Source organism: Podarcis melisellensis (genome assembly GCF_964234715.1).
Source record: "Podarcis melisellensis genome assembly, chromosome: 10".
Lineage (NCBI taxonomy): Eukaryota > Metazoa > Chordata > Lepidosauria > Squamata > Lacertidae > Podarcis > Podarcis melisellensis.
In genome coordinates, this window is record NC_138542.1 from 64,429,732 (window position 1) to 64,450,367 (window position 20,636).

At 46.0% G+C, this 20,636-nt stretch overlaps 1 protein-coding gene across 10 annotated transcripts in view; it reads left to right on the plus strand.

The window, feature by feature from the left end:
• Positions 1 to 20,636, plus strand: part of ABCC9 (ATP binding cassette subfamily C member 9) — an 85,950-nt gene that overhangs the window by 49,784 nt on the left and 15,530 nt on the right. For 5 of the 10 annotated variants that reach the window (XM_081926717.1, XM_081926718.1, XM_081926715.1 and 2 more), the window contains 8 exons: positions 1,127 to 1,374; positions 3,024 to 3,172; positions 3,678 to 3,747; positions 4,666 to 4,823; positions 5,479 to 5,571; positions 14,271 to 14,373; positions 17,620 to 17,727; positions 20,410 to 20,530. In XM_081926717.1, coding sequence (XP_081782843.1) covers positions 1,127 to 1,374; positions 3,024 to 3,172; positions 3,678 to 3,747; positions 4,666 to 4,823; positions 5,479 to 5,571; positions 14,271 to 14,373; positions 17,620 to 17,727; positions 20,410 to 20,530 — 1,050 coding nt within the window. The remainder of the gene's footprint in view (positions 1 to 1,126; positions 1,375 to 3,023; positions 3,173 to 3,677; positions 3,748 to 4,665; positions 4,824 to 5,478; positions 5,572 to 14,270; positions 14,374 to 17,619; positions 17,728 to 20,409; positions 20,531 to 20,636) is intronic. The other 5 variants (XM_081926720.1, XM_081926719.1, XM_081926723.1 and 2 more) reach the window with 1 other exon arrangement.

A 20,636-nucleotide genomic window follows, 5' to 3' on the forward strand; every position in this document is an offset into this window, starting at 1 on the left:
ATTGTTTCTTTGCTTAAAGAGGGAGAGAGAGAGAGAAGAATTCAATGAATTAATTCAATGAATAATTTTTCTCTCCACGTTTGCGTTTCCTTAAATTAACACATGGAGTTGAGCATTATCCACAATATTTATCAGTTAGTTTGTTTAGAAAAGCATTTCTGGCTTTGCAATTCCAGACTATGCCTTCACCATATTTAGATGTTTCAGTATATCTGAAGAAGTGTGCATGCACACGAAAGCTCATACCAGTAACAAACTTAGCTGGTCTCTAAGGTGCTGCTGGAAAGAATTTTTTTATTTTGTTTCGACTACAGCAGACCAACACGGCTACCTACCTGTAACTATATTTAGAGGGACGTTATAGCAATATATCAGTAGAACAGCTTCTCTGTATATATGGTGCTTGAGCAGTAAAATATTTTTATACTGCTCTTTGCATTCCGAACCAAGGGCAAAGTTCATTCTGAATTCCTTAAGTAAGATACCTGATGTTCATGATCAAGTAAAAACAACATATTCGTTGTCTGGTTTTGGCACATTTTTGACAGATATGTGAGATTTTTGGCTGCCCAAAAGCTGAGAAATTTAAAATTGAGTGAATTGCAAAATTTTAGTTGGATGACTGAAATGTATTAGTTCCGTTAACCTTATGTATTAGAATATTCTCTTCTTCTTTTAACCTTTTATACATTACTATTTCTGGTATATTTTAATGTAAAGATATATTTTGGTTGATGCTGGGAATACGATTAATATAACTCTGTTATTTTCACACACACACACACACACACACACACACACACACAACTCCATGAAAATACGTTTTAATTATACATTTGTTCACAAAATACATATTTAAATACTTATTTCATCTCAGTGTCTGTGTTTCTAAACATATTCTACCCTAAAATGTGTAATTTATTTATTTATTTATTACACATTTTGGGTACTTTTCCCAGTCATAAAATCCAGGGATGTGCAAAATCTGAAGAGCAGTCAAAATCTAATCCATGTATTTAGTCCAGGAGGTGTGAATCAGGCCTGTTCACATACAATGTGGACCGCCCCTGCTTGCAGCTGAGACACACACGCCAGATGAACTGACTAAGTTAAATTTGTGACCTAGCAGAGGAAGAGGAGGAGGAGGAAGACGATGACAACATGTCAACCGTCATGAGACTTAGGACAAACTTGCCCTGGAAAACCTGCTGGCAGTACCTCACCTCGGGAGGGTTTCTCTTACTCTCCCTGATGATCTTCTCAAAACTGCTGAAGCACTCGGTCATCGTTGCAATTGATTACTGGCTAGCACAGTGGACATCGATGACTAACAACGGCAAGGCATTGTGTTCCACAGAGGAGCCGGCCAGAAAGGTAGGCCGACATGCAGAGGTTAAAGCGGTTTATGGTTGATAAAGAGGTTTATGGTTTGATAAACAGATAAACAACCTACAGGGTGGTCCAACGCATGGCCTGAAGGCTGGGTAAGGAGGCCCTTGGCTTTGGGAAGGGGGCATGAGGGCCCTGACAGGGTCCAAGAGTCCCCCACCCTTCTTCAACCAGCCTAGTTAGTGCTTTCCCAAATTTGGAAGGAGGCATACCCTCCAAAATTCCTGAGATGAAAATAGGGACATTTCTCACTCCCCCCCAATTGGCACCCCATTTTTGTCCATCTCGCCACCCGTAGAGCATTTTCTCCACCAATGGGCACAGCACACACGCCCTCCACCATCTTGAGAAAACCCCGTAATCCCCATTTTATTTTATTTTTGTCCTTTGTAGATTTACAAAAAGATAAACACATACCAATAGATACATTTTAGAAAGGGGGCAAGATTAGACATGGATGCACAAAGCAGTTTGTGGAGAAGGAGTATGTCTGATGAGAGGTTACAGTCTATGGAGAGTCCTGAGGGCGAGATAGAAAAACACAGTGCTACATTCAGCCCCTAGAACTAAGGCTCCCCATCCCTAGAGCAAATGAGACACTTGGGGCTCACTGCTTGACTGGTATGTCAGTCCTGTTTTGTGCCCTTGTATTACCCCACTGCTTAGAGACATTCCTTCTAAGGTAATTTCAGCAGTAATATTGTGATCTAGTTTTGTATCTCAGCCGTATTCCCACAGACGCACACAGGAGACCAGAAGACTTCTTTCTTTCCCCCAAAGTGCTATAAAAACATTCAGTTAATTTGAATAGGAAGTGCACAGAGTCCTAAAACAGAAGTCTTTGGAACTATGACCCACCAGCTGGACTGCACCGCAAAACTAAGCATGTCTTTGAGGGTGCTTCATAATCAAAGGGAAATTAAGTTGTTTCCCAGTAGGGGCTGAAGGCTCTGTCAGTGTTGATTCTCTTTGTTTCTCATTTTTCCAGTCTTAACTTCATGTCTCTGCATTTTGCACATTATTATTTTTAAACAAACTTTCCTGAAAATTCATGAGGATTTTAGTGCAAATTTATAATTATAATGTTATTGTATTATTTTAATTATAAAACATGTTTATATGCAGTTTTGAATAATGTGCACATTTTTGCAAGCCATTTCCCCCTAATTTATGCTTTTTTTGCAAATTGTGTTTGACTGATGTACTACATCGAAAAATTCAGACCGTTCTGAATTTCAAAATTTCAGTTGACATATTGTTTTGGAAAGTGTGCATTTGATAGATTCCACCTTCAGTGCATACCAAATTGCATGCTCTGCTTCAATGCATACCCTACTTCCCAGGATGAGAAACCTGTCTTCTTCCAGTGTGGTGTAGTGGTTAAGAGCGGTAGACTCGTAATCTGGTGAACCGGGTTCGCGTCTCCGCTCCTCCACATGCAGCTGCTGGGTGACCTTGGGCCAGTCACACTTCTCTGAAGTCGCTCAGCCTCACTCACCTCACAGAGTGTTTGTTGTGGGGGAGGAAGGGAAAGGAGAATGTTAACCGCTTTAAGACTCCTTCGGGTAGTGATAAAGTGGGATATCAAATCCAAACTCTTCTTCTTCTTCTCCTTCCTGCCCTTGTTTTAATAGACTTGTTACGTGGCTGTGTTCAGCATCCTTAGTGGCGCAGGGATTGTCCTTTGCCTGGTCACGTCTTTGACTGTTGAGTGGATGGGCCTGACAGCAGCTAAGAACCTTCACCATGATCTCCTCAACAAGATCATCCTTGGACCAATCAGGTGCAGTGAAAATGAAACGAGTCACCTTTAGGACCCATAGGCAGATAACATAGGGCTTGTGTGAGGCTTGTGATCAAGTTGCTAAAGAGGTGAGGCTTTTCAGCAACTCCTCACAAAAAGGTGTTTGCTCAGATTGAAGAGCTGCGCCTGGAGCAGTAATTTTATAGAGCCAGGCAGGCTCCTATTGGCTCCTCAAGTCACCTGGCCTGGCTGGGCTGATGCGCTGCAGTACCCACTCTCGCCATTACGTAGGTGGCATTGCAGCTCAGTGGAGACCAGGCCCTAAGCACCCTCAGCCTCAAAGCTGCCATGATGGTATTTGGGTCAAGGTGCCTTAAGTTCTGTTGCCAGAGAGTCCAGCTTGGATCACCTAGTACTTTATGTGGGATTAATTCAGGAAGCAGAAGAATATAAGCACTGATCTCTTCTTCTTCTTCTTCTTCTTCTTCTTCTTCTTCTTCTTCTTCTTCTTCTTCCTTGTTTATATATTTTTGCCATCTGATAGATTCTTTGACACAACACCCTTGGGGCTGATTCTCAACCGCTTTTCTGCCGACACAAATATCATTGATCAGGTAAGCTCATTGATCTCGTCAGGTGGTCCAGAGCCTTTATTCCCCCACCCCCACAGGCCAAAATATGTGAGACGAGAGACAACTGGCATTTGTCAAAAGTTCAAAGGGGACCGTTGCAGCAAACCCCTTCCAAGTCCATTCACATGTCTGGGTTCAGACCTCATCTGCAAGCTATCAAAGTGGGGCTCAGCTGACGGGCAGTGACAGCAAGCACCCACGACTGTGCAAGGTATTTCCTGATGAGGGAACTTCTCACCGCAGCTATTACCTGTGGGACTTGCTGCCAGAGAAATAGGGGGTGAAAACAGGAGGATAGTGAAAATGGAAGTGCATGCACAAACAGTAGGATAGTTTTCTCATAGAATCATAGAGCTGGAAGGGACCCTGAGGATCACCCAGTTCAGTGGTTCTCAACCTGTGGGTCCTCAGATGTTGTTGGACTACAACTCCCATAATGCCTGAGTTCTGGCCTTGCTAGCTAGGGGTGATGGGAGTTGTAGTTCAACAACATCTGGGGACCCACAGGTTGAGAAAGGCTGACCTAGTTCAACTCCCTGCAATGCAAGAATATGCATCTGTCTTTTACGGAGATCTAAGCCTACAACCTTGGTGTTTGTCAGTACCACACTCTAATCCAATCTTTTGAGGCCCCATGCCCCCAAATCTGAAGATTCCAGATGTTAGCTAATGAGGTCTGTGTCTGGCTAGTGTTAGAAGAGCGTAGCGGAATCTTGCAGTTGCATTTTATGCTGCCTTGGGAGTTTTTACCTAAAGGCAGCATTGATACAGTCAAAATAGATGAAGAAGCAGGCCACCTCAAGTTCTATGAAGGAAGAATGCTATAAATGAAACAGTGAATAAACGAACCTTTAGTGGATGTTGGCCTAATCTAACGCTTGCAAATTATCTTTGGTGCAGCACATCCCCCCGACTCTGGAGTCCCTCTCGCGGTCCACGTTGCTCTGCCTGTCTGCCATCGGAATCATTTCGTATGCCACGCCGTGGTTCGTGGTCGCTCTCGTGCCCCTGGGGATAGCCTTCTATTTCATCCAGAAATACTTCAGAGTTGCATCCAAGTAGGTTTAAAACAAAAACAACCACCCCAAATATAGTCTAAGTCCATAGGTATTGATGTTTTCCATTATAATTCTGATGCTTGTAGCTGCCACCAATTAAGCAGAAGCAAATTTTAAATCAAGGGTGGAAAACCACAGGGCCAAGGATTGAATGTGGCCCTCTGGACCTCTCTACCCAGCCACCAGGATCCTGCCCAGTCCACCACACCCCCTTTCCGCCCACATAATTCACTGACCCTGCTCTATGTGACCCTCTAGTACAGAGGTTCTCAACCTGTGGGTCCCCAGATGTTGTTGGACTACAACTCCCATCATCCCTGAGCTCTGGCCTTGCTAGCTAGGGATGATGGGAGTTGTAGTCCAACAACATCTGGGGACCCACAGGTTGAGAAAGGCTGCTCTAGTGACTTCACCCGGCTGGTAGGTGTCCTTGAATGGAGAATGGCCACACCTATTTTGGGGCATATGCACCCTTGGTTTGTGCCCCCGGGAGGGTTCCCAGGACAAATTGTGGCCCTCAGGTTGAAACAGGGTTCCTGCTTTAAAAGAGTGAAGTTGTTTGCCATTTGCTGCTGCTCTTTCGTTTTGTGTTTCCCGTTTCAATTTCCACAATCTGTTCTTCGCTGTTTATGTACCTTCTTTCAACTGGTGACAGGGACCTTCAGGAACTTGATGACAGCACCCAGCTGCCTCTCCTCTGCCACTTTTCAGAGACGGCGGAAGGCCTCACTACCATCAGAGCATTCAGGTTTGTAAACAAGGACTTCCCTTTATAGTAGGTGCTGGTTAAAGGGACCCTGGGAGACTCGATCGGTTCAGCTGCCAACTGGCTGTTTGCAGGCCAGGCTCCTGCCAAGTAAGAGGCGAAGGCAATCTGTAGGCAGCACAGACAGAAGCCAGAGCAGAACCCCCTGTCTGCTTAATGTAGACAACATGGCAGCCTGCAGGTGCCACTGGACTACAACTCCCATCAGCCTCAGCCAGGATGCTCAGTGGGCAGGAACGATGGGACTCATAGCCTTATCATTTCTGGAGGGCAGCATGTTGGCTTCCCCTGGTCATTGGCAGAGGAAGAGGAGTATGGGGGGAGCTCACTGCCCCCGGCAGCGCGATCCCGGTGGGGTGCCATTGCGGCTACCACCCCACCTGCACTGGGCACCCCGCCCCCGCAGGCAGCATGCCATGCCCCCAGGACACACGCCACACCTCTGAGGGCTGCAAGCCACGCCCTCAGGACGCGTGCCAGCCCCGACCCCGCCTGCTCTCTACCCCCCGGTGCCGGAGCATGAAGTTGTGCCACTGCCCCTGGGTCAGACGAAGGCTGGGTCAAACTTACAAACTGCCAAATTTGGGGGGATGTGTGTGCAAACTGTGTACCCCTTTTTTCGCAGAAAGCAATTTTTTTTACTTTCCCCCTCTCAACAGTAGACCTAAAAATCTAGCAAAGTGGTTTGCCATGTGGTATGGTGGTCTGGTGTTCCTGCAATGCCAGTGCAAAGTTTCATTGGATATCATAAGTAGTTATGGATAGAGATAGATGAATCTGCCCATTTTGGTTTCTCCCATTTTCAATGTCTGCATCGCAACAGATTTTTTTTTTTTTGCGGCACATTTCTCCTTATACACACATTATGTTAGAATTCCTGCTCCATGATTGCAGTCATGGGATTGTTGTCTATCACATGGCGGTGTATGTTTTGACTCCACAGAGTGGGAAGTGACAGAGACAGGAAGTTTGTGTTACTGTGGTCCATGAAGTGGGACTATTGTCCTTTGTTCTTTCTCTCTTTGCTGTCTGATGCTAGAGAGAGAGGGAGCCATGTTGCAGTGCTCCGTGTGTGTTTATATGTAAATAAAGTAGATTAGCCAAAATACTGAGTTGCTGAGGTCTGTTATGCAACTGAGAAGACTCTGTGGATCCCTAAGTGTGCCCATGTCTGTTGGCATCATTCGCTGTGATGTTCGGGCAGAAGAAAGCTTTTGAAGCTCCCGAACGATCAACCAGGAGGGAGAAAACATGCCAGTCAGGCATGTGTCTCTGCCAGGGTCCTACTTGAGTGTAGGACAAGCTCCTGAAACATTATATATAAACAATTTGGAGTGTATGGGGTGTTAGGGAAGGGCTATTAGCTCTGGTAGGGGGCACATCATGCTCCTTCTGGGGTTGTTTGTCCACCTTTGGTCCCCACCCTGCACTCAGCTCTCACCTAGGGCTCCTAGAAGTTGTCAGCATGTGGCAGCGGCCACACCCTGGGAAACGGCTGTGACTGGCTGGCTGAGCCAGGTGAGCAGACAAGACCAATGGTGGGTCCAATGGTCAAGAAGGCAGTTTCTGCATATGGTGTAGATCAGCGGTTCTCAACCTGTGGGTCCCCAGATGTTGTTGGACTACAACTCCCATCATCCCTGAGCTCTGGCCTTGCTAGGGAGGGGTGATGGGAGTTGTAGTTCAACAACATCTGGGGACCCACAGGTTGAGAAAGGCTGGTGTAGAGGGAAGTGAGGGGCAGTTGGAGCTCGTCAACCTGGGAAGGTAGGCTATCTAGGAGATCCTAAACCTTGCGAGTTAAGCCTGAGAGGAAGTGATCTAATCTACCAACAAGCAGTTACTAAAAGAGAAGGAATTAGTGAGGAGGAAGAACAGGTTGCCTTTCTGTCTATCCGCACCTGCATTGGTTCAGGTAAGAGTGCAAGCATTGTTGCTTTGTTCTCAACAATATATGCATTCTTACACTTATGTGTGGGTGGAGAACTGAGTTGCAATTTTTTTTTGAAAGCATGTGTTTTGATGGATACTGTAATTTTTGCTCCATAAGGCGCACCTGACCATAAGGCACACCTACTTTTTTGGGGGGGAGGGGGGGAATTCAAGAAAAAAAATATGCGGCTCTTGGGGGCTTTTGCGGGAGGTGGGGGAAATGAGACAGCCTCACTCTGTCCCTTCCCCCAACTCCCGCAAAAGCCAGGGATAGCCGCGCAAAACCTCCCCAGGGCAGCGGGATGAAGGCTCCTTGCTGCCCTGCAGAGGCTTCTCAGGCTACCCCAGAGCTGCTCAGGAGCTTGTCAGGGCTGGAAGCCTGGGTTTCCCCCACCTCCAGCCCCCAAAAGCAGGTTGGGGCTGGCAGGGGAAACCCGGGTTCCCCCCCTCCCCCAGCCCCAGGGACCACACATTCGCTCCATAAGACGCACAGATATTTCCCCTTAGATTTTAAGAGGGGAAAAGTGTGTCTTATGGAGCAAAAAATACGGTAAGTTGCGTTTTGGTTTCGGGAAATGTGAATTAAGGAGGCTTGCATTAAAATGCAGATCAAACCAAATCTCTGCTCCATCCTTATCTATGGAATTCCTCTCATCCTGACCAATATTTTTAGATGGTGTGTGGCAAGCTAGATTTTGAACTGCAAACTTTAAAAAAAATCCTCTGTCTTGGGTCTGTCTCACCTTAATTTCCTAAGATTCCATTCCATCCATGCTTTCTTCCAGCAACTAACCAATTTTCTTCCATCCCAGAACCAAAGCCCCCCCCCCCAGATAAGCCTGATAGTTGCCTCCCTTTGTTCTGAGTTCATTATGTACCCCTCAAGGAGTCATGAGCTCCCTGGACTACTTAACCGCAACGTTGTACAGGCCAAGTAGACTGGGATTTGGGTGACCTTTTTCTTCGTCATCTGAACAGGATAAAAAGTTGAAGAATGTGCAGAAGAAGGAGCTGGAGGCAGATGAAAAGATGCAGATTGAGTGTGTCAGAGTTTCCATTGTGTGTGTGGTTGTGGGGAGGGGGAGGGAAGGGAATTGTAGCTGCCAAAGAGAAGCTCTCCAAAGCGGGAGACAGACAATAGCTTTTCGGAGAGAGAAAAAGTAGTTCGCTCATAGTGACATCGCTGCTTTTGTTGTAGGCATACCGCCCTTTTATCCCACTGCTGAAACAGATTCAGCAAGATCTTTCTTTCTTACTCTTTGTATTTTTGAACCTTCATTATTACGAACTGTTCTGTGATCCTCAGTAGAAGCAGGGCACATAAATTTAATAACCAGGCAATTACTTTCTTACCCACTTTCCAGCACTACAAAGTTTTGCAGACTTGCCAACATTTGTTCACACATCACAGGATTCAGTCTGTACAGGGCTGGGGAATGTTTTGCAGCCTGGGGGCTGAATTTCCTTCTGTATATCACGCCACATCACAATGTCATTACATCGCCACAATGATGTAATGGGCACGCACAGTGTGGGGTCCAAGTTGGCGCCCCTGCTAAGAAGGAGGTATCCCCTGGAGAGTCTAGGGGGCCAAAGAGAGAGACCTGGAGGGCTGTGTTTTAAAGTATACACCTAGCCAGTGCTTTTTTTCCTTAAAAAATATTTAGAGGTACAGTGGATGCTTGGGTTGCAAACATGATCCATGCGGGAGACATGTTCGCAACCCGCAGCGGCACGTCTGTGCATGCGCGGGTTGCTATTCGGTGCTTCTGTGCATGCGCAAAGCGCGATTTAGTGCTTCTGCGCATGCATGACTGCTGATACTCAGAAGTAACCCGTTCCGGTACTTACGGGTTTTGGTGGTCTGTAACCAGAAAAAATGTAACCTGATGCGTCTGTAACTCAAGGTATGACTGTACTCTCATTTTCCTATTCCTATTGAAATATTGCCCCTCAATGAAGCCAAACTTAGATTCACAAAATGTTTAGGGGTATGCATCCCCCCAGGAAAAAAAGAACCGCACCTAGCGCTGTAAAGTGTGAACTTGTACAGACACATTACTCATAAGAGTTGTGAGGAATGCTGCTTTTCTTCTAGAAAATAGGCGCCGGTGCAGCATGCTCTTGAGTCCCCAAGAAAAAAAAGCACTGATTGTGAGTCACTTAGAATCATAGAATCATAGAGTTGGAAGAGACCACAAGGGCCATCGAGTCCAACCCCCTGCTAAGCAGGAAACACCATCAGAGCACTCCTGACATATGGTTGTCAAGCCTCTGCTTAAAGACCTCCAAACAAGGAGACTCCACCACACTCCTTGGCAGCAAATTCCACTGTCGAACAGCTCTTACTGTCAGGAAGTTCTTCCTAATGTTTAGGTGGAATCTTCTTTCTTGTAGTTTGGATCCATTGCTCCGTGTCCACTTCTCTGGAGCAGCAGAAATCAACCTTTCTCCCTCCTCTATGTGACATCCTTTTATATATTTGAACATGGCTATCATATCACCCCTTAACCTCCTCTTCTCCAGGCTAAACATGCCCAGCTCCCTTAGCCGTTCCTCATAAGGCATCGTTTTCAGGCCTTTGACCATTTTGGTTGCCCTCCTCTGGACACGTTCCAGTTTGTCAGTGTCCTTCTTGAACTGTGGTGCCCAGAACTGGACACAGTACTCCAGGTGAGGTCTGACCAGAGCAGAATACAGTGGCACTATTACTTCCCTTGATCTAGATGCTATACTCCTATTGATGCAGCCCAGAATTGCATTGGCTTTTTTAGCTGCCGCGTCACACTGTTGGCTCGTGTCAAGTTTGTGGTCAACCAAGACTCCTAGATCCTTTTCACATGTACTGCTCTCAAGCCAGGTGTCCCCCATCTTGTATTTGCGCCTCTCATTTTTTTTTGCCCATAAGTCCCTTTACTCCCCCCCCCATCCAAAACAACAACTGAGACACTTTACACCAGCCTTTTTCAACCTTGGGTGCCCAGCTGTTCTCAGACCACAATTTCCATAATCTCTGACCACTGGCCAAGCTGGCTAGGAATGATGGAAGTTGTAGTCCGACAACATCTAGGAATTACACTCTTATTGATAACGAAGACCAGGGCAGGTTTGTCAATTCAATAATCACCCTGGCAGGAAAAGCAAAATAAGTGCTCTCAGGTACATATGCTGCTGTCTCTTACAACCTCTTGAGATCTGAAGCTCTATTTCTGCAATGGCCAAATGGCCAATCCCTTATCCAGATACCCCAGGGATAAACCTGCAGGAATATACAGACCAAGGCTTTCTAAAACCGAGTACAGCTTTGCCACATTAAGCCAGTATCTACTAGCAATCATTCAAATCATTTCAGTTCTGTGCATGCGGGGATTTTATGATGCGTTGGGTAGGCTTCATGTCAAAATGTATGCCGTTCATCAATTACTCAAGATGCATCTCATTACCAGGCCTTTTGTTGAGTGTTCCTATATTCTGCATGGCTTTTCTGTGCTCCAGTTTTCTTATTTTGTCACTGGGTGCTTTGTTTTTTTGTTGCATTGTGCAAATGTAAATTGTGCTTATTTTCATAGTGACATTTTTCTAACCCATCTTGGTACCAATCAAGGCTTACTCAAACAGAGCACAACTTCCCCTTTCTGAGTTCCACTGTATCCTAAACTGGATCAGTTGCTATTGTTAATCAGGCTATTCTTTTGATAAAAACCGTTCTTGGCTCCCAAGTTTGCAAAAAGCAAAATGAAATTAAACAAAAATGCACCACAAGCACTGCATTCTTGCAATTTATAATAAACCAGCAAAGAGCAGTTCATTTCTTTTGACCAGAGCAGAAGTACAACAGTAACGTTTATACAATACAGTCAGCCTCCTGCCAATATTTACAATTTCTTCTAAACATCACTGTGGCAGCGTTGCTGCACTCCAAGCTGAAGCAATACTGGGTTTCTTTCCTTCCCCCAATGGAGAAATGTATGCATCATGATGAAATGTCTCTGAGCTAGTTTTTGGGAGGGAGGGAGGGAGGGAGGGAGGGAGGGAGGGAGGGAGGGAGGGAAGGAGACTTGGTAGTTATGTAAACACCTGGCTCGAGTTAAAAGATGGCCAGCCAGCACACAGAGCCCAAAAAGAGCATCAAAAGCATGTCGTTGGCTTTACAGCATCACTTACTAAATGTTGACCAAAGCATAAAACCCAATCTCCTCCCATCTTCTGGGATAATGGCATTTTGTGATTGGTCTTCATCAGATAGCCAGTATGTTGGACGGGATAAGGACAAGGGAGGATGTGTAAATGGAGGGATGTTTTCTGGGTTCTTCTCCTCCCACTCATGGGATTTCATACTATCAGTACAGTGGTACCTCGGGTTACAGACGCTTTAGGTTACAGACGCTTCAGGTTACAGACTCCACTAACCCAGAAATAGTACCTCGGGTTAAGAACTTTGCTTCAGGATGAGAACAGAAATCGTGCTCCAGCGGCACGGCAGCAGCAGGAGGCCCCATTAGCTAAAGTGGTGCTTCAGGTTAAGAACAGTTTCAGGTTAAGTACAGACCTCCAGAACAAATTACTGTATAAGCCTACTTTTGGGGCACATTTTTTATGCTGAAAATCCCCCCTCCCCGACTTATACTCGAGGGAGGGTCCTTTCAGGCTGCTCCTTCCTCCACCACCACCTTTGTTGCTGTTGGTGGCGGCAGTGGAGGAACGAGCAGCCCCAAAGCAGCCCTTTGGGGCTGCTTGTTCTTCCTCCGCCGCCACCGCCGCCACCAGCCTCTGCCTCTCAGCAGCACTCTAGGTAGGCAGGGGGACGGGAGGGGCTGGAGGGGAGAGAGAAGCCCCTTCTGCCGTGTGCGCACACACGCACTCTGGCCCACCAGGAGGTTTGTGGTGTGGTGTGTCAGCATCGCCCTTGAGCCAGTGTACCAACTGGACTCATGCACTACAGCCCCGACTGGGCCAGGCGAGCTGGGTAGCACTGCCAGAGTCCTCCTTTCCCACAGGAACTGGTCACAGTGCTGTGGACTCACAGCTTGGAGCTGAGAGCACCGGATTCACTGTCTCAATAATGCAGTCGTTGCGCAGCAGCGTTTTGCAGAGTCTTGCCGAGTATAAACCACTTGGAGAGCAGCTCTGTAAAGTATCTTCTTTTATTCTATAACTACAGCTATAATACAAACTATATACAGAGCTAAATATTCTGAGCACACATCAATGCTACTCTGAGTGCCTGCAGCTGCTCTTAGCAGCAATCTTATCTCTAAATACCATCTCTTGCACTCACTCTCCGACACACTGACTGACTCTCTCTCTCACACAGAGACTCACTCACTTGACTAATTAAGTAGAGAGCAGTACATTGCTCCTCCTCTCTGTAGAGTCAGCAGAGACCTCAGGAGATGATCAGGAGATTCTTGGGTATGGGAGGGGTGAAATCTCCTCATGTTGAACCGGCTTATACTCAAGTCAATAAGTTTTCCCAGTTTTTTTGTGGTAAAATTAGGTGCCTTGGCTTATATTCGGGTTGGCTTATACTCGAGTATATACGGTAAGTTCTTAACCCAAGGTTCCACTGTACCTGCCAGGTAGGTCAGAGAGGACAAGCTAATGCACTGGTTTCTGAAGGGTTCTCCTGTATGAACCTCTCATAGAATCGTAGAATTGTAGAGTTGGACGCAACCAGGAGGACCATCTATTTGTGTTCTATGTTACAAATCAAACACTGCTAAGAGTTGTTTCTTTTTGTTTTCCATTGTATTTCTTATCGAGAGAAAAAAACTGGGGTGGCATAAGCAAATTTATATTCCAAAAGTGTGGCCCAGAGAGAAAAGTTTGTGAACTACTGAGTTAATGCATGACACATAGGAAGTAGTCTAATATGTGCATAGTGTTGAGATTTCCATTCCACCTTAAGGAGCAGACGTGTGGAACTGTTGCGTGTCACATGCCTGTTTACATTCCAGCACCGCTTGCTGGGAACTTCCGTTGGGTGTATAGTTTTTGCTTTCCCCCTGTTCTCTCTGAGAGAGAGAGACGACATGTTTCTTTGACCTGATTTATGATTAATAAATCTGTAGTTGTAGTATGCTTCCACAAGCCTCATGCCTATTCTGTGTGCACAGGTCACTCTGCTGATAGTGTGCCCTGGCTCTGAAGCCCGGGTTGCTGATTTACGTCGGAGCAGAGGCTGATAGTCCTCGCAGCAGGACGGCTGGAAGGAAACGGCCCAGCTGGGGCTTGCCAGCTGGCTTCCCGGCCCTCTGCATGTCGACACATAGAGCTAAAGGAGGAAGTTAGAAAAGCGACACTATCCCACTTTTCCTTTTAGCTTTATGATTTGGATCAGGTTGAACATTTTGATGAAGTTGGGGGAAGAAAATAGAAGGAGGTAAGGGTAGAGGAAAACTCAGAAGGGAAAAGGTTGCTGAGATTAAACCAGTAAAAATAGTGTCTGAGGGGTGGGGAACAACTTTGAGTTTCATTTCCCAAAAAAGCTCAATAACTTTGTGTCCTGAATTTTACTTCTAGAAATATGGCAACCTAAGGAAAAGGGACGAATGTGAGCAAAAGAGTGGGACACTTTTATTCTGGTCCCTGTTCCTCAAAAGGCACCTGGTAACTTGGCACACTCTTACTCAGATTTAGCTGATCTGAATGTTGAGGTCCGACTTCCTGAGATTCTGCAACCTGTGCTCTGTGCGTTGTATCATCAGGATTGCAAGTTGCTAACGTAAGATTCCCTTTGTCTTTCGCAGGCACGAACCCAGATTTAAACAGCGAATGCTGGAACTGACGGACACAAACAACATTGCATACTTGTTCCTGTCGGCTGCCAACAGATGGTTGGAGGTCAGGACGGTACGTACGCCTGCATCCCTGCCACGGTTTTGAAACCTTAGAACCCAGCAGTTAACTTTTGTTTGATGTGAAATGCTGGGCAAAGAATTATAACTGGAATACATCTGGCTACGAAACACCCACACTTTCATATGCGCCAATCCTTAAAATAGCTCATTGTTATTTCTGTTGAGTTTTCTCCTCGATGAAGCCAAGAAACGTCTTCATTTGCTGCTGCTGGGGGTGATGGTCATTCAGAAGAGAATCTGAGTTGGGCTGGACTGGGCTGGGCTGGATTATACTCCCCCCCCAATCCAGCTATACAGAGGAGAATGAGAGTGTGTCCTCCCAGCTCACCTGGTGAGGTGACCCCCAACTGGGCACCACAGTTCAAGAAGGACACTGACAAACTGGAACGTGTCCAGAGGAGGGCAACCAAAATGGTCAAAGGCCTGGAAACGATGCCTTATGAGGAACGGCTAAGGGAGCTGGGCATGTTTAGCCTGGAGAAGAGGAGGTTAAGGGGTGATATGATAGCCATGTTCAAATATATAAAAGGATGTCACATAGAGGAGGGAGAAAGGTTGTTTTCTGCTGCTCCAGAGAAGTGGACACGGAGCAATGGATCCAAACTACAAGAAAGAAGATTCCACCTAAACATTAGGAAGAACTTCCTGACAGTAAGAGCTGTTCGACAGTGGAATTTGCTGCCAAGGAGTGTGGTGGAGTCTCCTTCTTTGGAGGTCTTTAAGCAGAGGCTTGACAACCATATGTCAGGAGTGCTCTGATGGTGTTTCCTGCTTGGCAGGGGGTTGGACTCGATGGCCCTTGTGGTCTCTTCCAACTCTATGATTCTATTATTCTAACTATGGTGCCCCTGGATGTACACACAAGGCCATAAAGGAAGCCAGAAGCTTTGAGTTGAGGAATATCACCTGAACTATTGATTTTAAGAGGCTTCTTTGCTGGTTTCCCAAATCTGACCAGAGATGGGTGGTAGCACACAGGCTGAAAACCCTCCTGAGTTCCTTCGGTCACCAGTTCAAGACCTGCTGCAGGCTGGATTATTATATTAAAGCAGTGATAGGCAAACTCAGCCCTCCAGATGTTTTGGGACTACAATTCCCATCATCCCTGACCACTGGCCCTGTTAGCTAGGGATGGTGGGAGTTGTAGTCCCAAAACATCTGGAGGGCCGAGTTGGCCTATGCCTGTGCTAGAGCCATTGAATGGCACGTGACTGCTGAGGGCCAAACTATACACCCCTGCTTGCCAATGTGGCGCCTGTGTTGAGGGTGGCTACCTCCTCCCCACCCCTAAAAGGTAAAGGGACCCCTGACCATTAGGTCCAGTCGTGACCGACTATGGGGTTGCGGTGCTCATCTCACTCTATTGGCCGAGGGAGCCGGCGTACAGCTTCCAGGTCATGTGGCCAGCATGACTAAGCCACTTCTGGCGAACCAGAGCAGCACACAAAAACGCCGTTTACCTTCCCGCCGGAGCGGTACCTATTTATCTACTTGCACTTGGACGTGTTTTCGAACTGCTATGTTGGCAGGAGCTGGGACCGAGCAGCGGGAGCTCACCCCGTCATGGGGATTTGAACCACTGACCTTCTGATCGGCAAGTCCTAGGCTCTGTGGTTTAACTCACAGCGCCACCCGTGTCCCTTAGACCAGTGTTTCCCAACCTTGTGCCTCCAGCTGTTTTTGGCCTACAATTCCCATCATCCCTTGCCACTGGTCTTGCTAGTCAGGGATGATGGGAGTTATAGGCCAAAAACATCTGGAGGCACAAGGTTGGGAAACACTGCCTTTAGACACTGTGTAAAACATGCAAATTGAAGAGGATCCCTTTTAGTTCTGCTGGATTCAACTTTTAACCAGACCCCCTTGTGAATTTGTGATTTTGTGTGTGTATTGTGTAGTAATGATTATCTGTATGTGTGCTTTCTCTCTGTTTGTGCTGGGGGTGGGGAGAGTTACCCAGTGGAAAATAACAAGTAAAGATTGGATGGGATGCCCTCAGAATCCCAAAAGTTCCCACGAGCTCAGAAAGGCTGGTGACCCCTGTTATGTGTTAAACTGGAGTTCTGTGATTGGGACACCAAAGCCATAACTTTCTTCTTGTAAAAGCAGCCACGAGGGACTGAGGATTTGGATGAAGGCCTGTACTAGCTTTCCCCCATTGTGCCAATCTTCTGACTAAACCCTCCCCACTGCTGCTGCCACTATGAACCATGGAGGGGTTGGGACGATTGGTTTTTTGTGTCCATAAATTTCTCTTAGTAGCATCCTTCTATGGGTGATTTAGATCAGCCCACCAACACAGCACAGGGGAAGAGATTTGGGGGGAGGAAACCCATCTCCTGCAGATGCTGGACTCCTGCTCCTATCAACCCCAGCCAGCATGGCCACTGATCAGGGGGGATGGGAGTTATAACAAATAACAAATCTGGGAGTCAGCGGTTCTGTATCCATCCCTCACAGATTGCACCAGAGGGTTGTAACATGCACATGCACACACGCGCGCACACACAGACACACACACACACACACTCTTTGCCCAGGCACCTGCAGAATGCTAGGAGCTGTATTCCTGCAATATCTGGCGGTACCACATTTGCTACCTCTGCACTTAAAGGCACAGCAGTTGCTGAAAACCTCAGTCACACTCCTGCTCCCCCTGCTGAAATCCCTTCTGCTGTACAATAAGTAAAGGTGCACTAGTCCTTTGTAAGGCAGGGTGAATGTTATGCAAAGAAATGTGAAATCGATGTATTGAATCCACTTAGAGCTTGAAAAGTTCTTTTTTTAAAAAAGAACTAGTTCTTGTTCCAGTTCAACGTGCCCAAAAAGGAGCTGGTTGCAGTTCACGTTCTTTTCTTTTACAAAATGAACTACTTGGGTTTGCATTCAGTTCATAGTTCAATTCAAGTTCATCTAAATCAGCTAATTTTTTTTTTTTTTTGGTCGGCTTTTTAAATGCTACAAGCCGCTGTGCTGAAGTATAAAACATACTTAAGATGTCTAAGGAAGCATTTATTTTCCCTACCAATGAAACTGAAAAGTCTAGCCCACATAGAAGAGAATTAATTTGAAGATGAATCCCAAAATGATCTTGATATACGTACAGTTCACCCAGCAATTATGGGACCTACTTTCAGGTGTTGTTAGAGATTTTTGAACTAATTCAGTGAACTTTAATTTAACTGAACTGTAGCATAAATCTGCCCCTCACCTTTTCTGTTTTGTTTTCTCTCTGCAGGATTATCTGGGGGCTTTCATTGTTCTCACTGCAGCTGTGGCTTCCATTTCTCCCAATGATGATACAAAGTCTGGCCTTGTGGGCTTGGGTCTCCTCTATGCATTAACAGTACGTACAGAGGTTTACAGTACTTGGGCGCAGTTCATTTTGATGAAAGCTGCACCAAACTGAACGAGAAGCTCTGCAGGAGCCAGTACAGATCCCACTTGTTTTGGTGCACTTTGCACAGCAGAATCTGCCGGTGCCTTGCACACTCAAAAACCAATCCGCTGGGTTCACAGCCACCGTTAAAAGAATAAAAATAAAACCCGTACATGGTTCACTTCCCAACACTCTCAATATTGACAGAAACAATCTTGCAAGTTATGGATTCAAGCCAGGGCTGAGGGAGTTTGGAATGACTTGGATCAGCTTCTGGTTTTACAAGCCAATTGGAAATAATCATAACAAAGTCACTGAGATTCCCAGGCCCTGAGTGCTCCCAAAGAAAGTGCATGCAAGGACTTTAGCCTTCCCAAATCCAGCTTTCGACAGGGGATCCACTTTACTGTCCTTTTAAAAAGCAAAACAAAAACAAAAGCAAAACCTCATTTCACTTTCTAAAAATCTCTACTTTTTCCCTGAACCTTTGTAAGGAGCTTTTACAGGACAGCTCAGCTTGAAAGGCAGGCTGGATATTTAGGCAAAAATCAAGTGATGAAATCTGCCTCTCTTTCAGAGTAGCACAGTCACGCATCCTTGCTGTACACAGAATTGTAGAGTTGGAAAGGAACCCCTGCAATGTCTTACAGCAAAGAAAAAGCAGGTCCCTCCACAGCCTGAAGAATTTGCAGTCTAAATTTCAGCAGGGGGAAGAGATAGGAGGGAAGGGAGTGGAAAAGTTGGAGGAGGAAGGGATAACTTCTATCTCTTCTGAAAACTGCCTGAGCAGCCCCTCCCATCCCAAGCCTGTAGCCCCTTCTTCTTCCTCTCCTCCTCCTTTAAATTTTATTTTTTATTTTGATGGAAGTAATAATCATAAATAAATAAAAATATGCACCCCACCACCGAGACCACTCCATTGTAACTATCCAACCTCCCAAAATTTCAACACCTCTTGCGATGGTTTGACCCCTTTCTGTTTTAACAGTACAAACTCTAGAAACACCTTCTCCTCAAAATCATATTCTGCATATTCCCTTAATGGCGCATGCTAATTGAACGTTAATACAGTCATACCTCGGCTTACAGACGCTTCAGGTTGCGCGTTTTCGGCATAGCTGTCAACTTTTCCCTTTTTAAAAGGGAAATCCCCTTATTCCGAATAGGATTCCTCGCAAGAAAAGAGAAAAGTTGACAGCTATGGATTTTGGGTTGTGCACTGCGCCAAACCCAAAAGTACCAGAACGGGTTACTTCCGGGTTTCGGTGCTCACGCATGCGCAGAAGCACTAAATTGCGCTTTGTGCATGCGCCAAATTGCGACCTGCATGTGCGCAGATGCAGCGCTGCGGGTTGCGAACGTGCCTCCTGCACGGATCACATTCGCAACCCGAGCATCCACTGTAGTTATATCACCTCTTTATATCTTCTTCCATTTTATCTCCTGCTTGCCCCCTTCCACTTCCTAGCTATAATAATTTGTGCAGCTGTCAATAAATTTGTGAACAAGTCCTTCACAGCCTGCGAACCTTCCACCCCAAGCCCCTGCTTCTTGTCATAGCCTTGCACACCTGCCCAGGTGTGCAAGCAGTGACAAGAGCCAGGAGCAGCAACAGACTCTGTTCCACTTGATGCTGGAGATGGTGCTCAGAGAGCTTGTGAATGGCCGCTGGTGACACCTGAATCAAGCCACTGTACGCAGGATGCTACGAGGTTATACTTTTAAATGTTTCTATGCTATTATTTTTTATTACATTTATCTACTGTCCTTCACCACAAGATCTCAGGACGGTTCACAGAATAAAATACATGGTTTTTAATTGTTTTTACATGCTTTTAATAGGTTTTCAATTTTTGTTTTGAATTGTATTGTTTAAGCATTTGGATATATCCTTTAGGAGGAACCGCAGTACACAAATTAAACTAGTAAAAATAGTCAGCGTAAACCCAAAGGTATGTTGTTGTTGTTTAGTCGTGTCCGACTCTTCATGACCCCATGGACCAGAGCACGCCAGGCACTCCTGTCTTCCACTCCCTCCCACAGTTTGGTCAAACTCATGCTGGTAGCTTCGAGAACACTGCCCATCTTGTCCTCTGTCATCCCCTTCTCCTTGTGCTCTCCATCTTTCCCAACATCAGGGTCTTTTCCAGGGAGTCTTCTCTTCTCATGAGGGGGCCAAAGTATTGGAGCCTCAGCTTCAGGAATCAGTCCTTCCAGTGAGCACTCAGGGCTGATTTCCTTCAGAATGGAGAGGTTTGATCTTCTTGCAGTCCATGGGACTCTCAAGAGTCTCCTACAGCACCATAATTCAAAAGCATCAATTCTTCGGCGATCCGCCTTCTTTATGGTCCAGCTTTCACTTCCATACATCACTGCGGGGAAAACCATAGCTTTTACTATACAGACCTTTGTTGGCAAGGTGATGTCTCTACCCAATGGTAGAGATGGAGGCATCACTCAATGGAGACATCACCCAAATGGTATAAATCTACACAATCGTTATCCGGCTACCATTTTAAAACGATGACTCTGTCAGCACTGTTCTGACTTTCGAAAATGATGCGTGGATGAATGAAGCCTCACTCCGTCACACTGTACTACTAGCGGCCCGTTTCCATCCTGTGAAATTATCCTATTGTATCATTTCAGATCACCAATTATTTGAACTGGGTGGTGAGAAACCTGGCCGACTTAGAAGTGCAAATGAGTGCGGTAAAGAAAGTGAACAGTTTTCTCAACATGGAGTCAGAGAACTACGAAGGCAACATGGGTATGTCAAAATGCTTACAGTCCTGTTCTTCATGCCTGCTGACCTCACTTCTGCCCCATAGATACATTCACTATAACTTCTGAAAGAGCACACATGTGTAAAAACC